Genomic DNA, 25,713 nt, shown 5'->3' with positions numbered 1-25,713 from the left:
CTTTCCAACATTATTCTCCTTCAAAAAAATAAAAAAACTAATTTCTCAAGGTGACTTTCACCCAGGTGAATTGGTGTATGGTAATATCTGTCACTGCTACTCAACAGTTCCACATTAGTGACTCTCCATCCCCATAGTTTGAAGGTCAGTGTAAGGCATCCCGTCCTTCCTTCATCTCAGCCACCCAACCATGCCGGCACTGAGCTGAAGGTTCCCATTGTCTGCACAAAGTTCCACCTTACGCCTCTATATGAGTAATCCTGGAGATTCTTGATTTCCAGATTTTGCTTCTTGAAGGTCCAAACAAAACTCTATGTTCTGCCCTTATCTGAACAAACCTTGAGACTCTCCATCTACTGCCTCTACTGGTGTGAAGTTTCAGTGGAATTCTCCATTCCAGCCTCTGCTTGTAAATGCTTTCAAATATACAGTCCTGTCCATCCTGTGCTGGTGAGGAGGCCAAGACAAGTGAACTCAAGTTCAGTAGTAAGGGTATACATCACATAGAGTGATTCTTGCTTGAACGTCTCTCACAGACTAAAAATGACAAATGCAAACAAGGCAATAAAAACACTGACAATAAGTACAATATTTTTTATTACTGCAACTCTCTCCTGTGTGGCCTTCCTGCTACTGCCATCAAACCTCTGCAGCTGATACAGAACACTGCTGCTGCACGAGTTGTGTTTGACTTGCCGAAGTGTTCCCATGTATCTCCTCTACTCATTTCTCTGTGCTGGCTTCCTATAGCTGCCCGGATCAAATTGAAGACCCTGGTTATTGTCTATAAAAGCATCAATGGAACTGATCCCAGATATCTACAAGACTTGATCATTTGCTACACGCCAATCAGACTGCTACCCTCTTCCACATCTGCCCCCTTGATAGTCTGATGCATGAAAGGTAAAGCATGGATGTTCTCGGTTATGGTTCCGTTGTGGTGGAACGACCTCCCACTCTCACTCAGAACTGCTGAATCTCTGTCCACATTTGAAAAAGGGTCTTAAAACTCATCTGTTCTGGACTCACTTTGACCATGATCTACTAAGTTTATATGACGTATAACTGTTCATGATCTTGCTTGGATCAATCTTTTACAGAGCCACTCCTGCAATGTAACGTAAATAGTTATATGTACCCCAAAAAAAATTTGCCCAGCTGTAGGTCATGGTAAGTGTTCTGAGCACGTTTAAGGTAGGCTAGGCTCTGATGTTCGGTAGGTGCGGTACTCTATTCTTTTTCCATTTATGATTTTTCAACTTACAAAGGGTTTATCGGAACGTAACCCCATCGCTAGTTGAGGAGGATCTGTCCTGGAAACAGCGAAACATTGCAGACAACATTGCAGACAATAATCCGGCCCTGCCTCTACTGGTACGAAGGTTTATGTAAAGCACTTTCTTCTGCCTTTACCAGAATAAACCTTGAGATTCTCCATCACCTGTTTCTGCTGGTTGGATCATTCCATCACCAGCAGTTCAAGGCTCCCTGTTAGGCTGTTGCACAGGTAAGTGCCATTCAAAGAGTCAGGTGAGATGTAGAGACAGTTGTCCATCCGCTTGCTTTTCCCACCAAAACAAGTTTTTTCAGCTGCACTTAAACACAACATGTTTTCAAGAGAAAAGGTCATGATTTATGTATAGTTCTGCTCGACCTGCTGAGACACACAATCTGCCAACACTGACGAATTGTAGGGGGGGGTGATTGTAGGAACTTAGCTGTAGACGTGTTAATTAGACAGCTGGGTGCCACTTATGCTAATATAGCTTCGCTGATGAAATCCTTCCTGCTGTCTGGGAGCCAAGAGTGAAGCAGAGAGGCAGGAGAGCCTGTTTAACAAGAATCACAGATTCTTCTGTAGGGGTGCGATGAAACAGAAGGGAGAATGAACATCAGGTGTATGGATGTCATTGTAATTAAGCCCTGAAACGGAAAGAAAGGACACAGGAGGACATCGTGTCGCAGAAGGAATCTGCTTTGTCTCATTGTTTACGATGCAAATCATTATTTGCAGATGGTTTTCTTTTCTCCCGACCGACACAGATATATCGTCACGCGTTGCAGCTTGTCTCTCTCATATATTTACTTGGATGACCACTCAACTCCAGCAACGCAACCTTTCCAAGGCTGGAATCCTCTACCGCCCTGCTACTCCTTCCCTCTGCCAAGAGCTCGGTATCTTTTCCCAAGCTCCAGAAACCTTCAGAAGTTAGTCTTTCACCATCTGCCGCATTTTATCTCCCTATTTCCCTATTTGTATGTCACTCCAACAGGTAGCTACTGGAATATTTGCACGATGACAACAGCGCTATAAAGAAACAAACAAGCTGAGTTTCAGTGATCCTGTGTCTGTATCAAAGCCCTCTGTCTGTTCTCGATGCCCTTTTGTTTACTCTGAGCTGAACTTAGCTTTGGAGAAAAGTGTCTAAATGTAAATGTGTTCTTCCCAGAATAATTTCAATGCCGAGTTGCCGATCCACAAGAACCACTGTGATGCAGAATGTGGAACTGACGTGCACTCCTCCAGTTCATACCGCAGTAACAGCTCCGCTCTCTTTTGAGGAAGTGAACCAACGACGTTCAAATATCTCAGGGGTGCCTGTCCAGTTTTGGTCACTTCTTCCTTCAACAGATGCATTAGTGGTTTCTGGGTCACAAAGAAGATCTCAGCTGTGACCTTTCTTTCAGCATAGCGCTTTGAGTGGTCGAGCATCTTGGGCCATGGTGGAAGTGTCTGAGCCCAAGTGATTTCACCATATGAGGACATCAGACTGACGGTAGAGGCACTGCAGAGGTGCGTCTTCGGCAGCAGGAACTCATCAGTGGCCACGTGTACAAGCTGAAGCCATTATAATTTGCAGCTGAACAGTCTGGAGCCACTGATACAAATACATGGATGTTTCCAGAGATTCAAATGAGTGCATAATGTTCTCCAATATCATAGTACTTTATTTTGAGTAATTTCTTTGGGCTATTAGCTGTGCAGACAAAGATAGAATTATCATTTCTGTAAGCCAGAAATATGTGTGGAATAAGCTTTGCTTCCCCCCAAGGACTGGAAATGGAATCAGTGTTTTATTGGTCTTCTGGGGAGGCAATGAAGTCTGCAAAAAAAGCAGCATAACAGTAATGAGGGGGTATGATGCAATAATAATGATAATAAACTAAATATGTCCCAAATGTTTTCTGGTTGGGGGGTGTAGTGGCGCAGTGGGTTGGACCGGGTCCTACTCTCCTGTGGGTCTGGGGTTTGAGTCCTCCTTGGGGTGCCTTGTGATGGACTGGCATCCCGTCCTGGGTGTGTCCCCTCCCCCCTCCGGCCTTATGCCCTGTGTTGCCAGGTAGGCTCTGGTTCCCCGCAACCCCGTATGGGACAAGCGGTTCAGAAAGTGTGTGTGTGTTCTGGTATTATGCTCTAGGAAAGGTGACTACATGTACATATATGGAAAAGAGTACTCTTTTTTTTGTAATATACTGTGTAAACATTTTATATGATGTAAAATTCTCCCATTGTGCTGCTGTGTATATCGGCTTTTTTCCAGCTCCTTGAATTTGTTTCTCTGTTCACATAATTGTGTACGTCACCTATGAAACTTATCACTTTACAAAGGCATTAAAATTGTTATGCAACTTTATTTGAACTACACTTACAACAAAATAGACAGAACAAAATAAATTTTAATGGATCCCTTGCCATGCAATCATTCAAGGCAATTATGCAGTCACTTTTTAATTCCGCTAATGAAATGTATTTATTTTAAAAGGCAAATAAAAAGTATCTTTCCAAAGAATGTCTTCTGCTTTTCCTGAACTAAAAGGAATTTATATTTCTCGGGCAATATGCAAAACGATGGAGATGGGGGGGGGGGCGGGGGGTGAAAACGGGTGCAGAACAAACAGCTGCACAAGGAACTGAAAGTGTGACCCAGCGGAGCCCCTAGCATGATATAATTTCCTAAAGATTTTATCTTGTCCTGTTGTTGGACCCACCAGAGTAAGTTGATGAAGAATTACATTGGATTTCCATGAAATCCACATTCCCAACTCATCCTGCAACGCAAAGATACGGCTCAGACCACTTCCCTGGCCGGATGCCCTGGCAGCCCCTGAGTCGGGAATCTGCGTTTCACGCTCATGTTTCTGCCTGTTTCAATAATCCTGGATTTCACTGAAACAATCAAGTATTTCTGCTCCTAGTTACAAAAGCTATGACATAAAAATTAAGAGACATGAGGCTGTAATTAACTAAACACTCATGGCACATTTTTTTCCCCCAAAATAAAATGAATGCCAAACATGAAGATGTATTAAGTCACACATATTCCATGGTGTTAGACATGTGAGAGTAAATGTATTACCTTGAATATATTCCTAACAGAATAATCTACATAATGCATTATTTATGCAGGTTTGATGTAAATATTAAGGAGGTGTGGTGGCACAGTGGGTTGGAACGGGTCCTGTTCTCCGGTGGGTCTGGGGTTCGAGTCCCACTTGGGGTGCCTTGGGATGGACTGGCGTCCCGCCCTGGGTGTGTCCCCTCCCCCTCCAGCCTTACGCCTTGTGTTGCCAGGCTAGGCTCTGGCTCCCCACAACCCCAAATGGGACAAGCAGTTCAGAAAATGTGTGTGATGTAAATATTGTCACTAAAATAATTTTTGTCCTAAATTTCTCTTTTGGGGTCCCCAGCCAAATTCCTTCAATGTGTTCATTCCTTTTATGAACATTATGGGATGAACTAATTAAGGGATGATGATAACTTGATTAGCTGAGTCATGTGTGCAGGTGGTGCAAGATATGAAATTAAAGCAACGGTTTAAGTCTCCTAAGAGAGGTAAGGGAACCGCTGCATTAGCCTTCTACTTCATACATTCCTTGTGTTAAATATGAGAGCACCTCACCTAGTGGTCCAGAGCATGGTGGTATCTCACCTGGACTACTGACCACTGAGCTCCATCTCATCAGGAGTCCAATATTGAAAGGCCAATAACTCTCACTTTTCATCCTGATGTGGTGGAATGAGCTCCCTGTGTCTCTCAGAGCTGCTGAATCCCTCCTGCATTCTAAAAGGGCCTCAAACGCATCTCTTTGAGAGCAACTTCTCTCCTGATCTCCTGACAGTTCCACAAATGAGTCCAACACCATTTGCTCTGATCATGTGTGTATTTGCAAACTCCTATGAGAGCTGCTTTATTAGTGCATCTCAGCTTTTCATTTCTAATCCACCTCTGTTTACTCCGAATTGTACAGCACTTTGGAGAAAAGTGTCTAACAAATAAATATAATGTAAATCTACTAACCTGGATATGCTGTGGCCATGAGCCGAGCTACTTAACAACTGCACTAAAAGATACACTAATTGCCGTTTTCACAGCCATGCTAATTACTGTGGCAACCGCTGTTCTACCTGTCAGCCCAGGAAAAGCAACCGGTGGTGCATTTGGGGGCGTTTGGCACCTGTGTTGTTCCGGAAGAGAGAGAAGATCGCTGGACAGGCCACAGTGACCGTTTCGCCAACCGCGGCTGTTGGCCAGCAGACCACAGAGTCCCACAAGGGTAGGCAGCCTTCAGGGAAGAGGATGGCAGGGGATCGGAAGGTCAACGGGAATTCAAACACGTGTCGATATTTATGACACAAGCCAATATTTATGAAGGCTTATTGAACGACGATGTCTGATCCTCACGGACCGTAGTGTTCATGAGCTCCTTCCTCCCATACCTGCGGAGGAGTTGTACTTGTAGTCGGCAATCTCCTGAAGGCACCGCTCGCCATCCTTCTCCAGCTGGAAGATATATTCACATTCCGGATGAAGAGTCGACAACACCTGGGGAGCACAGAGGGAAAAGAGAACAAATTAGCATAAAAAAAATGGAATGTCTCATGCTGAACATCTCTGGAGGAGTGAACTCGAATTTTGGCAGAGCTGAGAAAGCCTTGATGGAATATTTAAAAGCTGCGGGATGCTCTTTACAACAGCTTTTAAGCTTATTTAATTTAATTTATTATTAACTTTATTTATTGATCAAATTTATTAATTTATTTCTTCCACTGTAGTTTTGGTAATGTTTTCCTTCCAAAGAAAGACGTTTCTTATTCTGGGCAGCGAGAAAGAAATCATTGCCCAATGAAGGAGCTTAACCTTTATCTGCATCGGTGCTTTTTAAAATCCATTTTCTCATTACAGGGCCACTGTTCTGCAATATACCTTTCGCTTTATCTGCGCATTCTTATTTTAACTTGTTTTTATCACTAAAAAATGTACTGGATTGTGATGAAAGACACTGTTTTTAACTCCAGAGAGAAGCGATTTGTATCTGCCTGATGAAGGTCACTTCAAATGATTTACAATATTTTATTCCAATAACTATTTACTAAAATTCCCAGCAGACAGGCGTTATAAGTTTTCAGAAACAGAGAGGTGCATCACGGGATAACAAAACTACATGCGTGTGATGAACTTCTTGCCCAAGGGCTGAGCATCACCAAAAGGTCTTAGGATCCCATCCGTAGACAGAGAACAGAAACATCACATTTATTCATTTAGGTGATGCTTTTCTCTAAAGCGACTTACAGTGTTAAGGTTACAAAAACTTACTCTTTATACAGTTGGGTAATCTATTTGTTTTTTACTGGAGCAATTTAGAGTACGTACCTTGCTCGAGGGTACGACAGCTGGAGGTGGGATTTGAACCTGCGATCTTTGGGTCCAAAAGCAGGAACTTTAATCACTACAGTATCAGCTGCTCCCGGAAACAGACCTGTATGAAGATGCTGCTCCATTAATAATTAACCAATTATATACCTAGTGTGAGTCGACTCAGGTTCAGTCAGTTCATTTTTACCACAATTTTTGTCAATAACAAAACCACACTAGGTTGCTCATTATGGCCAAGGGTCCCGTTGTCGTTTCCACGGTGACTTGTTCAAGAGTAAAAATCAACCACAGCCCTTGATTTAGTTACGAGAGGTGGACAGATCTGTGCAACCACTAGGTGATGCAGTGGTGAAGGAAACCTTCTTTAGGGAAAAGGGATCAGGGTTCCAGTCCTTGAAGATCAGTGTTTCGCCCTGGATTTGTAAAATCATAAAATGTTCTCATTTAAACAGTCTAACTGAACAAAAGCTATTTACATGTCTTCGTAGCTACATTTGGACACCGATCAGTCTGGATGCTCTCTGTTGCCAGTGACGCTTCTCATTTATTTACACATTACACAAGTGCCATGGGGGAGGGTTTCCAAATGTCGCTCTGACCCCAGTCTAGAACAATCTCCTGCCCTGAGCTTCTGCTGGGCCGGAGCGACTCCCGAGTGCCGCCGGAGAGCTCACACATCCGCCGCGATCGGCTCCCATCAATCAGACGAGCCGTCATTTGAAGCCCATTACGGCCGACTGCAATTGACAGGGGAGCATTTCGTGCCTCGATGTTAATGTGCGGAATAAAATTGGACGTGGCCGTATCTGAGTGCACCGGGGAACCTTGGAAACAATACGTGATCTGGGTGTGCACTGGAAACGCGGTAAAGCGAGGGCACTGCTGTGAGGTTTAGTAACAAAACGCAAAGGTAAAAGTGTAATTAGGTGGAAATAGGCTCACAGCGGTGGAGAGTGTGGAATGCAGTCAAGCACAACATCAGTGGTGCCAGGTACGGAAAAGCCTCGCAAAAGGAGACCTCTTAAAAGCACAGAAATTCATCCCATATCTTGGAGCCATAAAACCGGTAGTGAAGTCTGTGTAAAACGTAGTACTGTGAGAGTGACGGGTCAGCACAGTGGGTCGGCACAGTGGCACAGCAAGTAGCGCCGCTGTCTCGCAGTGCCTGGGTGGTGCGAGAGGACATGGATTTGTTCTCCGCTCAATCTTTGCGGAGTTTGCATGTCCTCCCCGTGTCTGCGTGGGATTCCTCCAGGTGCTCTGGTTTCCTCCCACAGTCCAAAGACATGCAGTTCAGGTTCACCCGCAGTGTGTGAGTGACAGAGAGTGTGTGTTCCACTGATGTATGGATGAGTGACCCACTGTAAGTAGTGTATCTAGCAGTGTAAGTCGCTGCAGTGAATAAGGTGTGTGGGCTGATAGTAACACTGCATGGAGTTCATTGGAAGTTGTTTTGGAGAAAAACGTCTGCTAAATAAATGTAAAGTGTGTAAAATCTGAAATCGGAAAGCATATACCATGGAGGTACACTAGAAGAAAAACACCTACATACAGCCTACTTACCACAAACTGAGGATACAAAATAGTGACATTTGGCTAAAAAAGTATAATTCATTAATGTTTTAATGTTAATTCATTCAAAATATGAATAATTCAGTAAAATGGAGCTTCAGCCCAATAAAGAATGTGTAAAAAGACCTGATCTTGCCTGGCAGGGACAGTGTGAGACAAGGACAAGTTACACAACCAGCATTACTCTTCAAGCCTGTCAGTATTTCACAGCTGAATTCCATATTTCAGTGCTTTCAGTGCGGAATTATTTCCACCCTAAAGGGGTTATTGTTTGAAACTTTCCAGATAGAATTCTGAACATAGATGCTGTTGCTAGGATATAAAATAAGCATGCAGAATAATAATACGCTTTCATAATTGGGCAATAATAATCAGACATCAAAAGTCAAGAGAACTTTTTTATCTTGGCGCAGCAGCAAAATGCACACAAATGAAAAGCACAGAAAAGTGTGCAGAGTTTGGCTGAAAGGAACTCCTTGAGCACCACCAATTGCGCTTGAAGAAATACTGGCGCTTGAGCTCACAAAACAATTATGGTCCATTTACAGTATGAAGATTTAAAGTAGGGCCACTTCTGTATTCATGCAGAACACTACAGTTCAGTGAGAACTGTACTCAAAACTTGAGAGAAAGTATAAAATCTCTGCCATCAAAGAATCCGATGTGGAGTTTGGAGAAAGAGAGCTTTCGGAAGTGATAGTTTTTTGCATTTTCAGCATCCGTAACCTAACAGAAAACATTTGTTGTGGTTGCCATGGCAACAAAGAATTTAAATTTTATTGGTAATAGGTTGAAAATGTATGTGAAAATATGAGCATCTTGGGGTGACCATGGGTTCAAGTTTCCAACGAACCACAATGGATCAGCCTTACAGCACTGAGACGCCACCTTTCGAGTGTCATTTAAACTCTTATGGTGGGTATTATTGTTATCATCTACTCTTTATTATGTACTCTTATTTACCTGTTATTTATTTTTGTTATATCATTCATGTCTTTTATTTTCTAATCTTATATGTTTCACACTGCTTTATTTTTACTGGTATACTGCTGTGAAGTGCTTGCTGTAGAAAGTTCTAGAACACAAAGCACCTCTGTCACAGGTAATTTTCCACAAAAACTGTGATGGATGGATGGTTCTTGTTTTGAGTACAAGAAGATAAGTTTCCGGTGGAACGGGGATGTGCTGAGATGTACGAGGCGCATGGGCACAGTAATATCGGCGCAGCTGTTTGCACACGTCAGTCATGGATCGCATGGATCACACACGGCGAAAATCTGCAGAACAGCAATAAAACCTCTTTATAGCTCTACTCTGCCTCATAATTTGAGTCTCTGAAGAATCGAGAATTGTCTGAAAAAGACCATTTCCAACAAAATCCATTCGTGTCTTTGGAGTGTTTACTTCTGGAGCAATATATAAGATAGGAGAAAAGCAAGCCAACGTTTAATTTTAAAATAAAAATAAAATAAATTTAATTTTCAGAATAATAACTTGCCCACCATCCTAGACAGTATTGACATGAATTTTGCAAAAAATCAAATACAGTGTAACAGTGTTGATTTGGTAAATAATTACTGTTTGCATGTCTACATCTCAAATAAAGGAAGAGAAATGATAGTTTGTGTACACCTGCTTTAAACCAGATTTTCCCGGGACAGAGAAAACACACACACACACTGACACTGATACGACTAGAAGGAGGAGTAGAAGTTAGTCTCATGGACGGATGAATTAGACTGTAAAATATTTGGGTTCATTTGCTAAGCACTTGTACGATGTCGAGAGGGTGACTGTGCGCTTCCAACAGTCCAGCATGGAGGTGGCAGTGTGATGGTATGGGGGCTGCATTGCTGGTCACAGAGCAAATGCCTCGGCAAATATATGGCAATCTCGATGAGCACAGCTATCGTAGAATATTTCAGAAGCATGTCATTCCTTCAGGTTGGTCAGCCCTGCATTCTTCAGCAACATAACAACTGAAAACACACCTCAGAGTTGTACAAGAACCATCTGGTGAAGAAGGAAAGTGAAGGACAGCTCAAATTGATGACCTGGATGTAGGGGTTAAGTTAGGATCAGTTAAAAAGAACGCTACTTTCCAATAGATGTACTCAAACTTTTGACTGAACTGTAATATTAACCCCTTGGTATGAGAATAATAATTTTAGATCATGCAGAATTTTTTGTCTCTTTAGTATGAGCACAGATCTACATGTCCTCCTAGCTGTGGAGCTGTCCTAAGTTCATAAAAAAAGACTTAGTCCTACTTTTGGAGGGAACTGATCCTCTTGATGCCAACTGGCAACTGACAGCTTAATTAGCAGGTGCCATGAGCCCGGTGATGCCAGCGTGGTGACCCTCCACCGCATGGTCTCGTCTGCTCGACACCACCCAGTTAGCAACTAAGAAGCCAAGTTGAAGAAGGATGAGTGAAAAGTGTGAAAGAAATTCTTCCCTTTCCCGTTTCAGCCATAGGTGACACTGAAAGAAACACACTCAAACAAAGACTTTCACAACATCGGCCGATGGGAGCGCCCAAGACGGGTGTCTCCCCGATCAGTCTTTATCAGTCTTTAAGCTCATACATAATCCATTACAGGACGTTACAACAGCTGTGTTCAATGTTTTCCCGCCTTTTCGCCTAGTAACTTTCCGCTTCTTTTGTTCTCAAAACCCCTCACCCTAAAGTGAAACCATCCAACCCCCATCATCCAGCTTACCTTAAACTGACCTCCCTCCCTCTACGAATACGAAATTGTACTCAAAAAGTTAATCTAGAGGACATAAGAGTTGTCATTACATCAGTAACATTGACTGAGTTCTTGACCAACCTGTGGTACCTTCATATCCAGTTGGCTGCACTGATATTTTCACATTTACTATGTGTATTAAACTTATGCTTATTATTTTTCATATTATTACTAATTTTTACTTTATTTTTGATTAATTATAACATTATGATCAGGAGTTCTATGACATCCTATTAGTTTAGGTACTTTGTAAATAATTGATAAGTTATTACAGGTGGTCCTCGACTTACGATGGGGTTTCATTCCTTGTCGTAAAGTCATGCAAAGTCACACAAAGCCACCCAAGTCCTGGCTTTTTTATTGTATATTGCATATCCCCTTATACTGTATTATATAAACAATAAAGACACATACACTGTTAACATACATGAATACTACATGGTATCATAAGGCTGGGTTATTTTTTATTAATTTCACACATTATATGTGTTCAAATAATTGTAATGCAAATACAGTCCAGTAAAATACAGTTTTGATTTGCCCCAACAGAGCTGAACACTCAGCATTTCCAAACTTGCAATTCAGGGTTGGGACCCGAGGAACCACAGCAGTAGACTTGGCTCTCAAAAGACGAGTTTCTCTCGTTTCCGTCGTGAAAGAACGTCGTGAAGTTTTGTGTTGGGATTGGAAACACCTGCTGTTATCCTGTGCTGGACGCCTTCGGCGCCCTTAGTTAAGGCTGGACTCTACAGCCTTACAGAGGAAATGTGAACGTGATTCCACGCTCAGCCAAAGACTCCTGTCGAAATTCCTTGGACAAGCAAGACTCCCCAAATAATGTGTTCTTCTGAGCCACACATTTACACAAGTCAATTTCTCGGTAATTACTGTTGATTTTCAATTATGGGGTAACTTTTTGCTAGTTTTAATAATATCCTCCCCTATATAATTATTTTGAAATTTCGCCTGTTGTCTTCTCAAGATGTTGTGGAAACAGTTTTTTTTTTTTTTTTTTTTGTAGTGGATGCATTTCATGTGCAATAACTGTTAATGTGTAGCTCCACCGCTAGAATGGCACTATAATTAGGCCGCTCCTGCTTTGCCTGGGACACAAAAAGGATGCGCTGACTCAAGGCGTCTAGCAGTTTACACACGTGAGGAGCAGCGGATGACTTTTTCATTGTGGCACAGTGAGATGAATCCAAGCGAAAGCGAACGGATGCAAACAAAATCAACCTATTACACACTGAGGAAATGTACGTGAAAATGTTGTGACCTGGCTTTAGAGATCTGCTGTTGATGTTTCTCTTTGCTTGCTGTAGCCCCAGGGTATCGCAGTGTCAGTGCCCCACCGCACCTCCGCATCCAGCTCAAAGCCCAGTCTGTGTGCAGGTGATCAACTGGGTTTGGGGTTCTGATGATCATGTGCATTCATGGCATAATTACCATGACTTTTACACATGAAAGTGCCCTGTCCATGTCTCAGTACTCATGACCCTAAAAGGAAATACAATTATTACCGATCCGTGGTCTCCGGACCACTGTCACCCTGGCAGGATACATGTCCATCATAAATCTCTCATTTCCGTATCACTGTGACTCTATTGGAATATAATGTCAATAATCCCGTAAATCCAGTATCACTGTGATGCTTCTAGGATATGTCTCATACACCCCTGGTCTCTGTATCACTATAAACCTGCTTTATTGTATGTTTATGATAAATCTCTGCACCACAATGACCCTACGGACATACACAGTATGTTTATTACGAATCTCTCATTTCTGCATCACTGTGACCCTCTCAGAATATGTGTTTTTTATGAATCTCTCGTCTTGTCACAATCCCATGATCCTGCAGGGGTATATGATTATTGAAAACAGAAGAGTTAATAACCTTTACATTGCAGGTAAGGCTGTTTTTTTCTCGCTGTTTTGCGCGGTAACGCCTCCCCCCGTCTGGACAAACTTCATTCTAATTAAATTCATTCTGATAGCGGCTCCTCTGCAGAAAACGGAATCACGTTTGCTTTTTATCCTTCACGGCCCTGTGCTTCGTCACCTTTTCTGATACAATCTATCCACACATTAATAAGACAGGTATTATTTTGAACTATGTTGGATTAAGGAAACACTGACCCTATGCCATTTCTTGCACCACTAAACAGGTAACAAACACAATTCTCCTCATGTGGCGTTTTGAAAGAGTTGGAAATGCACTGCAGAACAGCTCTGCATACCAAATAAATGCCTGAAAAGCTCTGGGTTCAATTTTTATTGTTCCAACAAGGTTTGTGCTATGAAACTCTAACTGAAAAATATGCCATTGTAGAGCTGTGATGAACCGTCGAGAGGCTGCAGGATCAAGCCAAATGCGGCGGATGGACGCCAGCCGGTATCGTTTTTGCATCCACTTCGAGCATCACACTTACACACTTAAAGCTCTACTCCTAAAAAGGTACTTTGATGGGGGGACGACGAGAGATGAGTGTAAGACGCTCCTCTAAATGGTAATTAAAACCCCATTAGGGGCTTTAAACGGAAGAGGGGCCCAGCCGCTTCGTTCCGTATGCGGTATTTGTGGTGCAGTTGCCACGGCGACAGGGCACAGAAAGATGCACAAAAGGATAACATAACAAAACAAAAACAAATATTTTCACAGCTGGCTCATAATTTCACCTGAATTAGAGAAGTTGAGAAACACAACAGTTTTTTTTTTTTTTTTTGTGAATTCACACACGGGGAAGGACTCAGACTCTGCGAAAGCAGTAAACACCCAGCGGTTTCCCCCATTCTGCAAAGCTGATCAATTTGAAAAAGTTTTGAAATTTAATGCCTGCATCTTTCTAGTCATTTACCCTGAAGTGTATGAGACACTGGTACCAAAAATAACAGTAATAAAAGCCATAATATTCTGCACCTTCTTTGACCGCAGTTATAAATGCTTCCCTGCAAAGATGCCAGGTTTTTTTGTTAAGATGGAAAATGATAATATGCTCTATTTTTGCTCTGAGAGTTGCCTCGAAATCACCCCACCTACTCTTCCAGAAATTTGCATAACACGCTGGGGGAGCGGGGGTGACGGGAGCTCGGCTCCACACGCATCCTGCCTGAAAATTGCTGGAAAATAGTTCCGGCAGCACATGTGTGAAGTAAGAATCTCACTTGTGGTCTTTATTAAACCATTTAACTTTCTGTTAATTATTGTTTTAATAAACACATTCAAAGTAATAAGTTCAATAATTATTTTAAGGAAGCATTTTTTTATGACTGAAACATTCAGAATGCTGGCCTCCCTCCTACACATGCAGGACCTGGTCTTACATGCCATGACCACAATGAGTGTCCTATGAGTATCATTTTAATGTCATACATGTAATAAATGTAATATATGCACATGTGTAACAAGGGATGGATACCCTCCCTCCCAGTGTTCATGCAAAGCTCCCCAAATATTAGTGTATAACTCCTTCATATTTTACCCCCCAAACCTAGCTAGTTGTGACACCAACCAATGAGTATTTTATGAATATTCAATGAATAACATAAGATTAAAAAATAAGAAAATTAATGATACACTGGCATCTTCCATAACGCTATACAGGTGTAAAACTTGGACTGGAAACTCATGGACTCTTGGACTGTCCAGGAGGCTTTTAAAGACACCCTGGATGAAGAGGAAGTCAGAGAAATGGCTGCTGGATGAAATCAAAGCAAAACTCTTCTTAAGGCTCAAATGATTGAGTGAAGTTGTCGTCCTTTGGACGTGTCACGAGAAGATCAGATCCCCTCAAAGGCAGTTGGAGGAGAAAGAAGAAGAGGATGAACATAAACCCAATGGATGGACTCAACGGCACTGACAACAGATATAAGCCTTTCAACACTAAGGACACAAGTGGAGGACAGAACATTCTGGAAGCACTCTGTGGTCAACATGCGGTCAACAGGAGCCAACACTGACCTGACGGCATTTAAGAACAACAACAACCTGAAGAATATGCCATGAACTTCCTTTGAATTTCTTTGACTCTCCCATGAATGCCCACAAAGTGAGTATCTCGTAAAAACCCTGCGAGTACTTTATGAATATCCCATGGGTAAGACAGACCTGTGTGTACAGCTAGAGTGTGTGTGTCTGTGTGTCAGGAGCCGCTCTTGGGGGACCCCCAGCAGTCACTGGTACTAGTTAATGAGCTTCTGCTCTTTATTGAATAAATGCACAATTAAAATTATGTCTAATGTAAACCTTTCATTCAGGATTTCAATTTACATTCATAAACCTTCATTTGCATTAAACACCAATTTATTCTCTTCCATCTTTACAGATGAAAGGAAGTGATGCACCAACACACAAATGCCCAAAGTCCACTAAAATCATAATGAGCTTTTCCTCTGAACAAGTTCTGTTTCAGAGAGATCGAAATCAGCCTTTTAATGTAGTGGTCCAGGAGTTTATCAATGAACAACTTCATTAGCAGAACTTATGGGGGGGGGGGGGGGGGCGGTTATAACAGAGAGAATAGATGTATCCGACATGAATCCTTAAGTGGAAGAGACAAGAAGGTTCATCTGAACACAAGATGCTGATTTCAAGTGGGTCGAGAGGATCTAGAGAGATGAAGAGTGATGAGTGATGCTGACTGAGGATTTAATTCATCCTTCTGCTGGTCCATTGAACCGGTGCAGATCAATGGAAGGACAGAGATATACTGTATGTATCCAGGACACATGTCATCGTCCCCTCATCATGACTCCTCCATTATTAGTAGCTATTAATATTTCCAGACGGTGTCTCACCATCCTGCCTAAAAACCTGTGCTGACCAGCTGGCCCCTATCTTCACAAAGATCTTCAACAGATCACTGGAGCTGTGCGAAGTTCCTTCCTGCTTCAAATGCTCCACCATCATCCCCATCCCAAAGAAACCCAAAATCACAGGACTTGATGACTACAGACCTGTCGCCTTAACGTCTGTGGTCATGAAGTCACTTGAAAAACTGGTGTTGGACTACCTGAAAGACATCACTGGACCCTTGCTGGACCCCCTGCAGTTTGCTTATCGAGCAAACAGGTCTGTGGATGATGCAGTCAACATGGGACTGCACGACATCCTGCAGCATCTGGACAAACCAGGGACTTCTGTGAGGATCCCGTTTGTGGACTTCAGCTCGGACTTCAACACCATCATCCCACACCTCCTCCTGTCCAAATTAACCCAACTCTCTGTGCCCACCTCCATCTGTCGGTGGATCACTAACTTCCTGATGGACAGGCAGCAGATAGTGAGGCTGGGAAAATTCTCATCCAAAACTCGCACAATCAGTACTGGAGCCCCCCAGGGATGTGTGCTCTCCCCACTGCTCTTCTCCCTGTACACCAACGACTGCACCGCTAAAGACCCCTCTGTCAAACTCCTGAAGTTCGCAGACGACACCACACTCGTCGGCCTCATCCGGGATGGTGACGAGTGTGCTTATAGACAGGAGGTCCAAGAGCTGGCTGTCTGGTGCAGTCATAACAACCTGGAGCTGAACACGCTCAAAACAGTGGAGATGATCGTAGACTTTAGGAGAAACACCTCAGCACTATCCCCACTCACCATCATGAACAGCACTGTGGCAACAGTGGAGTCATTTAGGTTCCTGGGCACCACCATCTCACAGGACCTGAAGTGGGAGCCCCACATAGACTCCATTGTGAAGAAGACCCAGCAGAGGTTGTACTTCCTTCGCCAGCTGAGGAAGTTCAATCTGCCACAGGAGCTACTGCTGCAATTCTACTCTGCAGTCATCCAGTCTGTCCTCTGCACCTCTATAACTGTCTGGTTCTGCTCAGCTACGAAATCAGACATCAGAAGATTACAGCAGATAGTTCGGACTAGAAGAATCATCGGCACACCCCCCCCCCCCCCAGCTCTCAGAGAACTGCACTCGTCCAGAGTCAGTAAAAGGGCTAGCAAAATCATTGTAGACCCCTCGCATCCAGGCCACTTCCTCTTCGAACCTTTGCCATCTGGCCGGCACTAGAGAGCACTGAGCACCAGGACAGCCAGGCACAAGAAAACTTTCTTTCCTCAGGCCATCTACCTCATGAACAGCTAAATCCCCCCTAGAGAGTAAACCAGTGCAATACACAACACTATTTATAATTATATCTATTTATCACATTATATATCTTACTTACATTCCCTTGCATTTGTATAGAACATACCTGTGCATACATACAATGTCTAGGGACTATTTTTGTATATTGGGTACTTTATATTTTTTTATCCTTTATTCACATATTCTATCTTCTCATCTGTGTCTTGTCACTGTCATTCTATCTGTGCTGTGGAAGTTTCTGTCACCAGGACAAATTCCTTGTATGTGTGAACATACTTGGCAATAAAGCTCGTTCTGATTCTGATTCACACTTCCATTAAACACGGCCACAGGTGCGATTAGGGCACCGGGTTCGAGCAGGGAGGTCATTCCTCTATTGATCGGTCAGATTTCATTCGTTTATTGATCAGTTCAAGCAGTGCCGTGTGTGTGTGTGTGTGTGTGTGTGTGTAGTAATGCACTGCAGAGGGAAAAGTTCTAGTTTCAGTTGCTCTCTGTTTCACACTTATTTATTCATTTCGCGGCTCACTGTTACGCTGCTTACACTGATTTACCACAGGATTCGCATCTATGTGGAGTCTCAGTTGCAAGACACGATTGGCTCTAATCACTGCGCCACCTGCTGCCCGTTTAGTTTTCCGTGTTTCTATCCAGCCAGGTGTAACAGCTCCGAAGAAGGAGGGCAACGACGCGCACATGAGCGTTATTCATTGTCCCGCTGAAAAAAATGAATCGATAGGTGTACTGTGTTTACCACAGTAAACGCGAAGAGGATTCCTGAGAGATGAACAAATACAGAAGGAAAGAAGAAAGAAAAAAGCGGACTTCGGAGATGTACTTACAGGAGATGCGATCCACGCCGCGCAAACGAACCCGAAGGTGGAGATGATGAACATCTTGATCTTCACAGTGGACACGAGTCCCGGCGGAGTGGAGATCGAGCCTCGCCTCTTCTCTTCTCGATGTTCTCCTCACTTCTACTGTGAAGCGCTCCTCAGATCATCAAACACTTCTGCGAGAGGGAAAAACAGTAGGAGGAGGAGGAGGACTGGATGAGGAGACAATCCCGCGCTTTCTTCACCCCACCGTGGACCGAAATGGGGTTAAAACAGAGTAATTTGTCGCGCGGGGAGGTCACACCGGTGTCCACACTTATTGTGAGAGAAACAGCGATGTTTAGCGGACAAAATGTGCAGAAATGACAGAATTGCTGCTTAAACCACAATCGTAACGCGATGTCCCGTCACATTAAAATAAAACACACCTGTTTTCGGGGGGAAAAAAAAAAAAAGCAAATGCTGCCATGCGTGCTGTTGGTCAAAACAATATAGGCAAGTTACTACTTCTGCAACAAATAACAATAACACTCAACACTATTACTACAAAACTTTATTTCATGAAGAAATGCGCTACGTTACAGTTGCACTAAGTCTCCACAAAACACAGTAAAATAGGGTGAAAGACCCATTGGGGAGCCTGTGGAAGGAGCCACTCCAGGCAGCTTTCAGTTCTCCTCCCTAATTCTTTATTCACTTCACTTCGCTTTATATGGACTTTTCCCAGATGGAGCTTCGGAGCCTGTAAGCGGCTGTAGTGCAACAACACAAGAATACACTGGTAATACACTAGTTCATACTGGTCGACATTAGTGATTGGGCCCTTCTCACTTCTACCTCCAGCCCTTAAGGTCAACCCCGTCCTTGTCTTACCTTCTTTCATTTTCCACTTGTGTTTATCACACTTATTAAAAATTGTAAACATGAAGACAGGTTCTATGATTTGGTGCGATGGAGTACAGGGTAAGACCCCCCCAAGACCTGAGCATCGCACCAGTTCTCAGAAAAGAAAGAAAAGAAGAAGAAGGAAAAAAAAAAAACTTGTCTTGGATATAAAAGTTTGACAAGTCTGAGGAGATTTTATTTAGTCGTACAAATTATGCTTTATTTGCCCTTTGAATAGGTCTGGAAAAAGAACCGGTGGCTATTTGAAATAAAACATTTTGCAGGAAATATACATTAAATCGCACCAATATTGTGGAGATACTGCATAGAAATGATTGTGCAAAGCAGACTGCTGACAGAGGCAGGTGAACAGTTAGAGGCGATTCCTTCCACCCTCAATATAGAAACACGGACACACCAGGCCATGTTCTTATTTCACGCTCCTCTAAAACACAAGAACATCATCATTTTCATAACTGGAAAAGCTATTTGGCTCTAACAAATATGACCGTATGATGACTTGGGCACTTTAATTGCTTCTTTCATCCTGCAGGCAAACAGATTTATTTCTAATAAGAATTCCACATTTTTTTTTCCTGAACTCCCTTCTTTGCATAGTCATATATACTGTATATTGCATTTTGCCACAAATAACACATAACTCATTCTGTAAAAACAACTCGGGTTAAAAATGTTGATTGACATCATGTGGGTGTTGATTTCCTGTGCTCCACCCCAACAAGCACCAGTGCCGGTTCTGCAAATTATCTGCAGTCCTAATTGAAGCAAGTTTGGTTTCCCGTTGTGTGTGTGTAGTGAGAGCACAGTGAGCGCAGCCGCTCTAAACGGTCATCTTTGGGCGGTCACTGGGCGTCCAGTGTTTTGATGAAGACGTCCAACATATTATCAAATGCATCCAATAAAGCCCAGTCCTGAAAGCTGTTTTCTGTCCCCCTCTAATAATGACCTGATCACACCCTGGTCTGAGTATTACGTGACCAACAAAGCTGGATCCGTCCAAAAAAATTAATAATGTTGCACATCCTTCCATCACATGGACCATATAAATAGTACTAAAGACCACCGAATCGCACACAGAACTGCAGCTCATATAATCAGTCATTCAGTCACTCATTTAACGAAACACATGTCCAATTCCTGGTCATGGTGGTCTGGAGCGCATTCTGGAAGCACCGGGCTCAAGGAAGGGTACACCCTGGATGGGATGGCAGCCCATCACAAGTTTCATGAAAATTAGTTATAAAGACATCCCCTTAAAGCACAATTCAACTGGTAGCTTCATATCACTGGAACATGTTATGATTCATCATTCAATTTGTACCATTTCCCAGTTGTTTAAATTCTTTTCTGTTTACAAAACAACAGTAATCAATGATAACATTTACCATATTAAAAAGAACAGTGACAGCATGTAATAAGATCCTTAGATCAATACAACTACAGAGGTACAGAGATGGGGGGACATTAGTTATCTTCCCAGATTCGTGAGTTTCTGCACATACTTTTCAAGCGCTTGGATAAGAAACTGGTATTTCCACTGGACATCTCCAATCATTATATGGGCTCACTGGAATATTTACTATATTAATGTCATAATGGGAACTGAGTGAGTAGTTAATTATTGGGTATGTGCAGAAAACAGGCTTTGAATTAGCATTTACTGGGTACGTCAAATATGAAATGGGCACACAGATGAAAATGTCCCAGTGGAGGCTCAAAGTCCAACATGTGCTGTGTAGCAAGGTATTCCTTTTTGCTCGCATAAATCACACAGTTGAGTAGATAAAAGAATGTAATATGAGCAGAGCTCCACTTCTCAATCTCTGAGCTCCAGGCTGCATTTCCAGAGTTTTCTTGAAGGAGTCTGAACACATTATGACCTCAGAAACAAGCTATTTCATGTGCTACTTTGGATATTTACCTAACGCACCTGAGTTGGAAGAATTCAAAGTGTGATTAGATGTGAAGGCGGCTCAGTGGGCCCTCATTCACCCTGCAGTTTCAATGTATCTGTCAAAGCACATTTCTCAATGTAGTGTGTGCAGAACCCACGGGAGACAGTGCTGAATTCTGTAGGCAGCGTAGCTACGGAATCACTCTGGATGCTCCCAAATGTTTGGAGCGTCCTAACTGTGCTGCTCAACTGTACATCCGTCTACTTGGCTCGGCTCATCCTCCGCTTGCTCCATAAACCTGCCTTCTGCTTCATGGAGCTAATATTAATATGTGTTTGCTTATCAGATGCTTTTCTCCAAGGCGACTTACAATGTGACCTCTGTACACTCAGCTACTTCTCGATTTACCCATTTACACAGCTGGGTAATTTTTACCAAGCAATTCAAGATAGGGTCCTTGCCCAAGAGTACTACAGCTGGAGCTGTAGCTCAAATACTTGCTGCACCTCTGCTCTCCACAAGGACTAATACAGATCATGCTCAGCTGAAGCTTCTTCATCACATAATTTCCGCTTTTAGGCGCCTCATGAAAAGAGAGCTCGTCACACAATACCTGAGGACTACATACTGGAAACGCTACTCACACAATCACAGCTGTTACTGTGCTCTTCATAGAGTTGCTCCTGTGCTAAATTGCAGCACTGTACTTCAAATTGCCTTGGACAAAAGCGTCTGCCTAATAACCACACATTCCACTGAACAGTTAATGCCACAGACAGGTGCATAAAGACACTGTCTTCCTTTTTTGTGCAAATTTTTCAATTGGCAGGTACCTGTGTGTATCTTCCGCTACTACTCTTCTGCAATGGGTTTGTTAAAAGAGGAAAAAAGAAGCTCCACCAGATTTGTCACACCTAGTAAATACTGCATCTCGGATCACAATTTTTTTGGCAAAAACAGATTAACGACCAAAATGTGAATGACTGATAACGTCCACATGAAATTTGTCAAAGTGAAATTTAAAGCTGGTAAGATTTTTTAAGGAAAAATGTTGTGTTATAGACCTGATATTAACAGACATTCATCACTTTCTTGAGGTAACGAATGAAGTGAATCATTGCTAAGCAGGCTACATGATTTCAGGCACGAGCTCCGCTGGCCCCTTAGTGAGCACTAAAACATAGCTAGGAGAACATCAAGAAAAAATGCCAGCTCTTCTGACAATGCAACTAGCCTATTTTACACAGAAAGTTGGCTAATGAAATCACTTTTTGTTTCTCTTACCTTTCTGAACTGCATAAACGGCTCTGCTGAGCTAAATTAAATGCGGGTTTATTTTCCTCTCTCACGAGGTCCATTTTGAAATAGCTCATCTTGGAACTGAAAGGAACACCTTTACTTCTGAGTTGTATGACATCAATGAAATAATGCTGCAATTACGATAATTATGTTTCTTTTAAAAACATGAAACGTTTTAGTCGGAACTGAAGTGGAATTCACCAAACAGGGTACAATGAAGCAACCCTTTCACAACTCTAAAAATGCTGCTTATTACCTAATTGTGAGCCTCCATTCAGTCGCTTTTAACGTACTGTTGTTTGGCATTTTCTGCAAAGAAGTGCTTGGTGAAAAAAAAACAAAAATCATATAATTTTAAAAGCGCTGGAGTGCACAGATCTTTCATCCTATAGGTATGGACTCTGGAAAGCCTACTAATGTATCCTGAATGCTTGCTGTCAGGAGGCATCTGCTGAATGTCTCTAACCTTACAGCTCTTAACAAATGTTGCTGACAGCATGCATTTAAATACCGTGGTACTTTCACATGCACAACCTCAGCTGAGGGCTTTGACTGCACTGCAGAACTCATACCTAGAAACCACAAGTGTGCATTGCTACCCTTTCTGACATTTTTCATTCTCAAGCTGCTGTTCTCAAATGTCAGTCCCTGCAAAGCATGCCTTAAAGCTTATTGCAAAAAATGAATAAATATCCTGCCACTATTATCATAGTGGAAATTCTTATAAAATACAATCCATTAAGTAAAATATATTTTATGTCTGTACAAAATATTTAGCATAAAGTATTTTGTAAAAATCTAATTTTGGCATATTTAGTAACAGATTTGCAAATTAAGAGTCACCTTGATAAGGAGAAAGTTTTTGTGGTGCACCCATATATAGTGGGTTTGCGCGTGTATAAAATCGACTTTGGACAGTACAGTGTTAAACTTGATAACTTGTGTTTCCTTGTTCTTCCACCAGGCCTCAATCATCCCTTCACTGCTGAGATCACAGCATTTTCTTGTTGCTGATATCGGTGTGTTCTTGGCCTAATATCTTTGGAAGTGTCATTTTGGTCTTGTAAAGATCAATTTCAGCTTTGAAGACTTGGAAAGGCTTCCGCTGATGCAGGATCAGAGTTTGGATCTCAAACACTAGGCCACGGAGCTAAGAGTTGAGACCTAAGCGTTTGTGAGTTCTGATCACTGTTTTCCAAAAATCCTGGGCTATAACAATTATTCATGTCTTCAAAACAAAAAAGAGAACCATCCTAAAGGGCAAAATCTGATCAAATATTAAGCCCACATACTTGGGCTTAATAACCACACACTGTGGAAATATATCCTTTTCCATAGCTGTGATGATTCTTCTAAGCAACTGACCATTGTAGTAATGGGATATTCTGTGCAAGTAGAATATTTGAGATGTGAATATTAAACATTTTGAGTGCCCTTCAGACAACTTACTTAAAATTTTAACTGTTAATATTTAGTTGTTTTCACTGCTTTTGTATAGCATTTCATCATTCATCTGCTATTTTGTGCATCTGGAGATTATTTATCTTAATTGTGCCTGCAAAAATATGTTTTAAAGAAACATGGTACAGTTTAGGGCAGGACAAGCCTATCTCAAAAAAAAAAAAAAAAAAAAAACACATTTTTACAGCTTCTTACATTTTTCTACTAAATAAAATAGGAGGATGATTCTTGTAACACCTAAAAATGATATGCTACAGTGACAAGTGCAAAGCAAAACACATCATCCCACAATATGGTTTGTACAACACAACCTAATGGGCAAATGAAGGAGCTCCAGCACCCAGGAACAGAACTGAAGAGAGACGCAAGGAGGGGAAGGGTCCAACCTTCCTATGGAAAATCACTTCCATCGTAAATGACGGGCTTCTCAACCGCCAGATGGTAAAGGACCTTCTTTGAGATGAACCTATAAAAACAAGCATGAAAAAAAGAAAAGCATAACTAAATGTTTTGACAAAAGATACATAAGGGAAAAAAACACCCCTAAAAATGAAAGCATTGATAAATCAGTCAATTCAGGTTCTAACTAGTATCACAGAAGTGGGAATACACAAGTACAAAGCATATTTCTACACTGTACTACCACCTCTGTCGTTAAACATCATTAACCATGACTTCACTAGAATGTAAACATAAAATAAACCATCCACTTATATAATACACTGAGAAACAGACTGAACTCAGAAACCTTTATCCTCTTCACTTTTTACAGAGTCTCTCACAAGGGACTCATCAATGTCAAACAATGTCAAATCATAGCTATGGAATAACCACTGTACTCAATTGCCCAGAAAAGCCACTTCATTACAGCCAATAACAGGAGCTTCCAGCTTTGGCACCTAATTCATTACTGGGGCAGAGGGAAATGTAGTGACTGAGGCAACAGGCTGGTGAAGAATTAGGTTCAAGCCCCAGTGGGGCAATTCTTTGCATTACTTATCCTAAATTGCTTCAAGAAAATATCCAGATATATAACAATAAAACCGTAGCTGTCAAAATGTATTGGAGTCATGCTGGGTGTTAAGATCAGCATTTCTCAGAAAGTGGCATTTTGGATCACCTGCTTGTCCTGACCTATTAGTAGTGAGATATTATGAATCTCGAGACCGTGTCAAAATGCATATGTGGAAGGTGTGACACTATCAACAGTGAACAGGGTTATGTTCTGCCTCAACGACACCTGAGATACGGCCATCACAAAGGGGTCAGAGCCCTTCTGCAACATTATGGCTGGGTCTTCAAACCCTGATACTGTGGCAACTGTGTCAAAACAGCATGAGCAAGTGTGAAATGGACTGGAACGAAACAAAAATGATCAAACAACTGAATATGTACAACTAGTTTATTATGCATACTGGATTGCCACATTTTTTCTTTTAGCTGATGCTTTTCTCTAAGGCCACTTACAATGTGAAGCAACCTACAGAGACCTACCATTATTTATCCATTTATACAGCTGGGCATTTCAGGGTAGGTGTCTTGCTGAAGAGTACTGTACTGCAGTAGCAGGTAGAATTTGAAGCTGCGATCTACAGACCCGAAGGCACCGACTCTAACCACTACGCTATTAGCTGCCCCCAATTCAAAGTAAACACGTTATAAATAATTCTCAAGAGACAACAATGGCCCTATGACTTTCTGAGCTGTAATTCTGCTATTATTATTACTCTTACCTGTCTACAGTGACTTAGAACATTATGTTTGTACACTAAGCTACTTACAATTATTTACTCAACTGTACAGCTGGGGAATTTTTCTATTTCAATTTTTAACGTACTGCAGTACGGATGTAAATCTAAGTCCTTTAATTGGAAAACAACATTAATGCCCAAACATTACGCCACCTGCTGTCCCAGTAACAGCTTAGTAACTGCTCTTTAGTGGCAGCGGACAAGTCCCAGCGATGGGAAGCACACCTGGAGAAAGAGTTATCGAAGATGAGTGTGTAGACCCCTGGGTTGCGGACCTTCAGCTGCCCTTGAATCGTCTCCTGGTGGGAACTGCAGCGAGTCAGGGGGATCAGAACCTGTCGACGAAAGGAGGGAAGGAGTTAGGCTCCAGCACTTGACAGGAAATGTGTCTGATACAGGGGTCACAGGCTTTTTCCAGAGTCAGGCTGGGTTCATGGTAAAGCACACTTCTCTCTGCAGAAGTGGACTGTGATGATAATA

At 42.2% G+C, this 25,713-nt stretch overlaps 2 protein-coding genes across 4 annotated transcripts in view; both read right to left on the bottom strand.

Moving 5' to 3' along the window:
- ghrhrl (growth hormone releasing hormone receptor, like) overlaps positions 1-18,015 on the bottom strand; it is a 32,686-nt gene extending 14,671 nt beyond the window's left edge. Inside the window, exons 1-3 of the mRNA XM_018740812.2 lie at positions 17,928-18,015; positions 5,720-5,825; positions 5,458-5,565 (exon numbers count right to left, since the gene is read on the bottom strand). Coding sequence (XP_018596328.2) covers positions 5,458-5,565; positions 5,720-5,825; positions 17,928-17,981 — 268 coding nt within the window. The 5' untranslated portion in view covers positions 17,982-18,015. The remainder of the gene's footprint in view (positions 1-5,457; positions 5,566-5,719; positions 5,826-17,927) is intronic.
- A 539-nt stretch (positions 18,016-18,554) lies between these two features.
- Positions 18,555-25,713, bottom strand: part of fyco1a (FYVE and coiled-coil domain autophagy adaptor 1a) — a 30,681-nt gene continuing 23,522 nt past the window's right edge. For all 3 annotated transcript variants that reach the window (XM_018740805.2, XM_018740806.2, XM_018740807.2), the window contains exons 17-18: positions 25,459-25,568; positions 18,555-23,948 (exon numbers count right to left, since the gene is read on the bottom strand). In XM_018740805.2, the coding sequence (XP_018596321.2) occupies positions 23,873-23,948; positions 25,459-25,568 (186 nt within the window). In that variant the 3' untranslated portion in view covers positions 18,555-23,872. The remainder of the gene's footprint in view (positions 23,949-25,458; positions 25,569-25,713) is intronic.

This window comes from Scleropages formosus, chromosome 9 (assembly GCF_900964775.1).
Source record: "Scleropages formosus chromosome 9, fSclFor1.1, whole genome shotgun sequence".
Classification (NCBI taxonomy): Eukaryota; Metazoa; Chordata; class Actinopteri; order Osteoglossiformes; family Osteoglossidae; genus Scleropages; species Scleropages formosus.
Note: the sequence above shows the minus strand (reverse complement) of the source record. Positions and strands in the feature narration are given on the sequence as shown.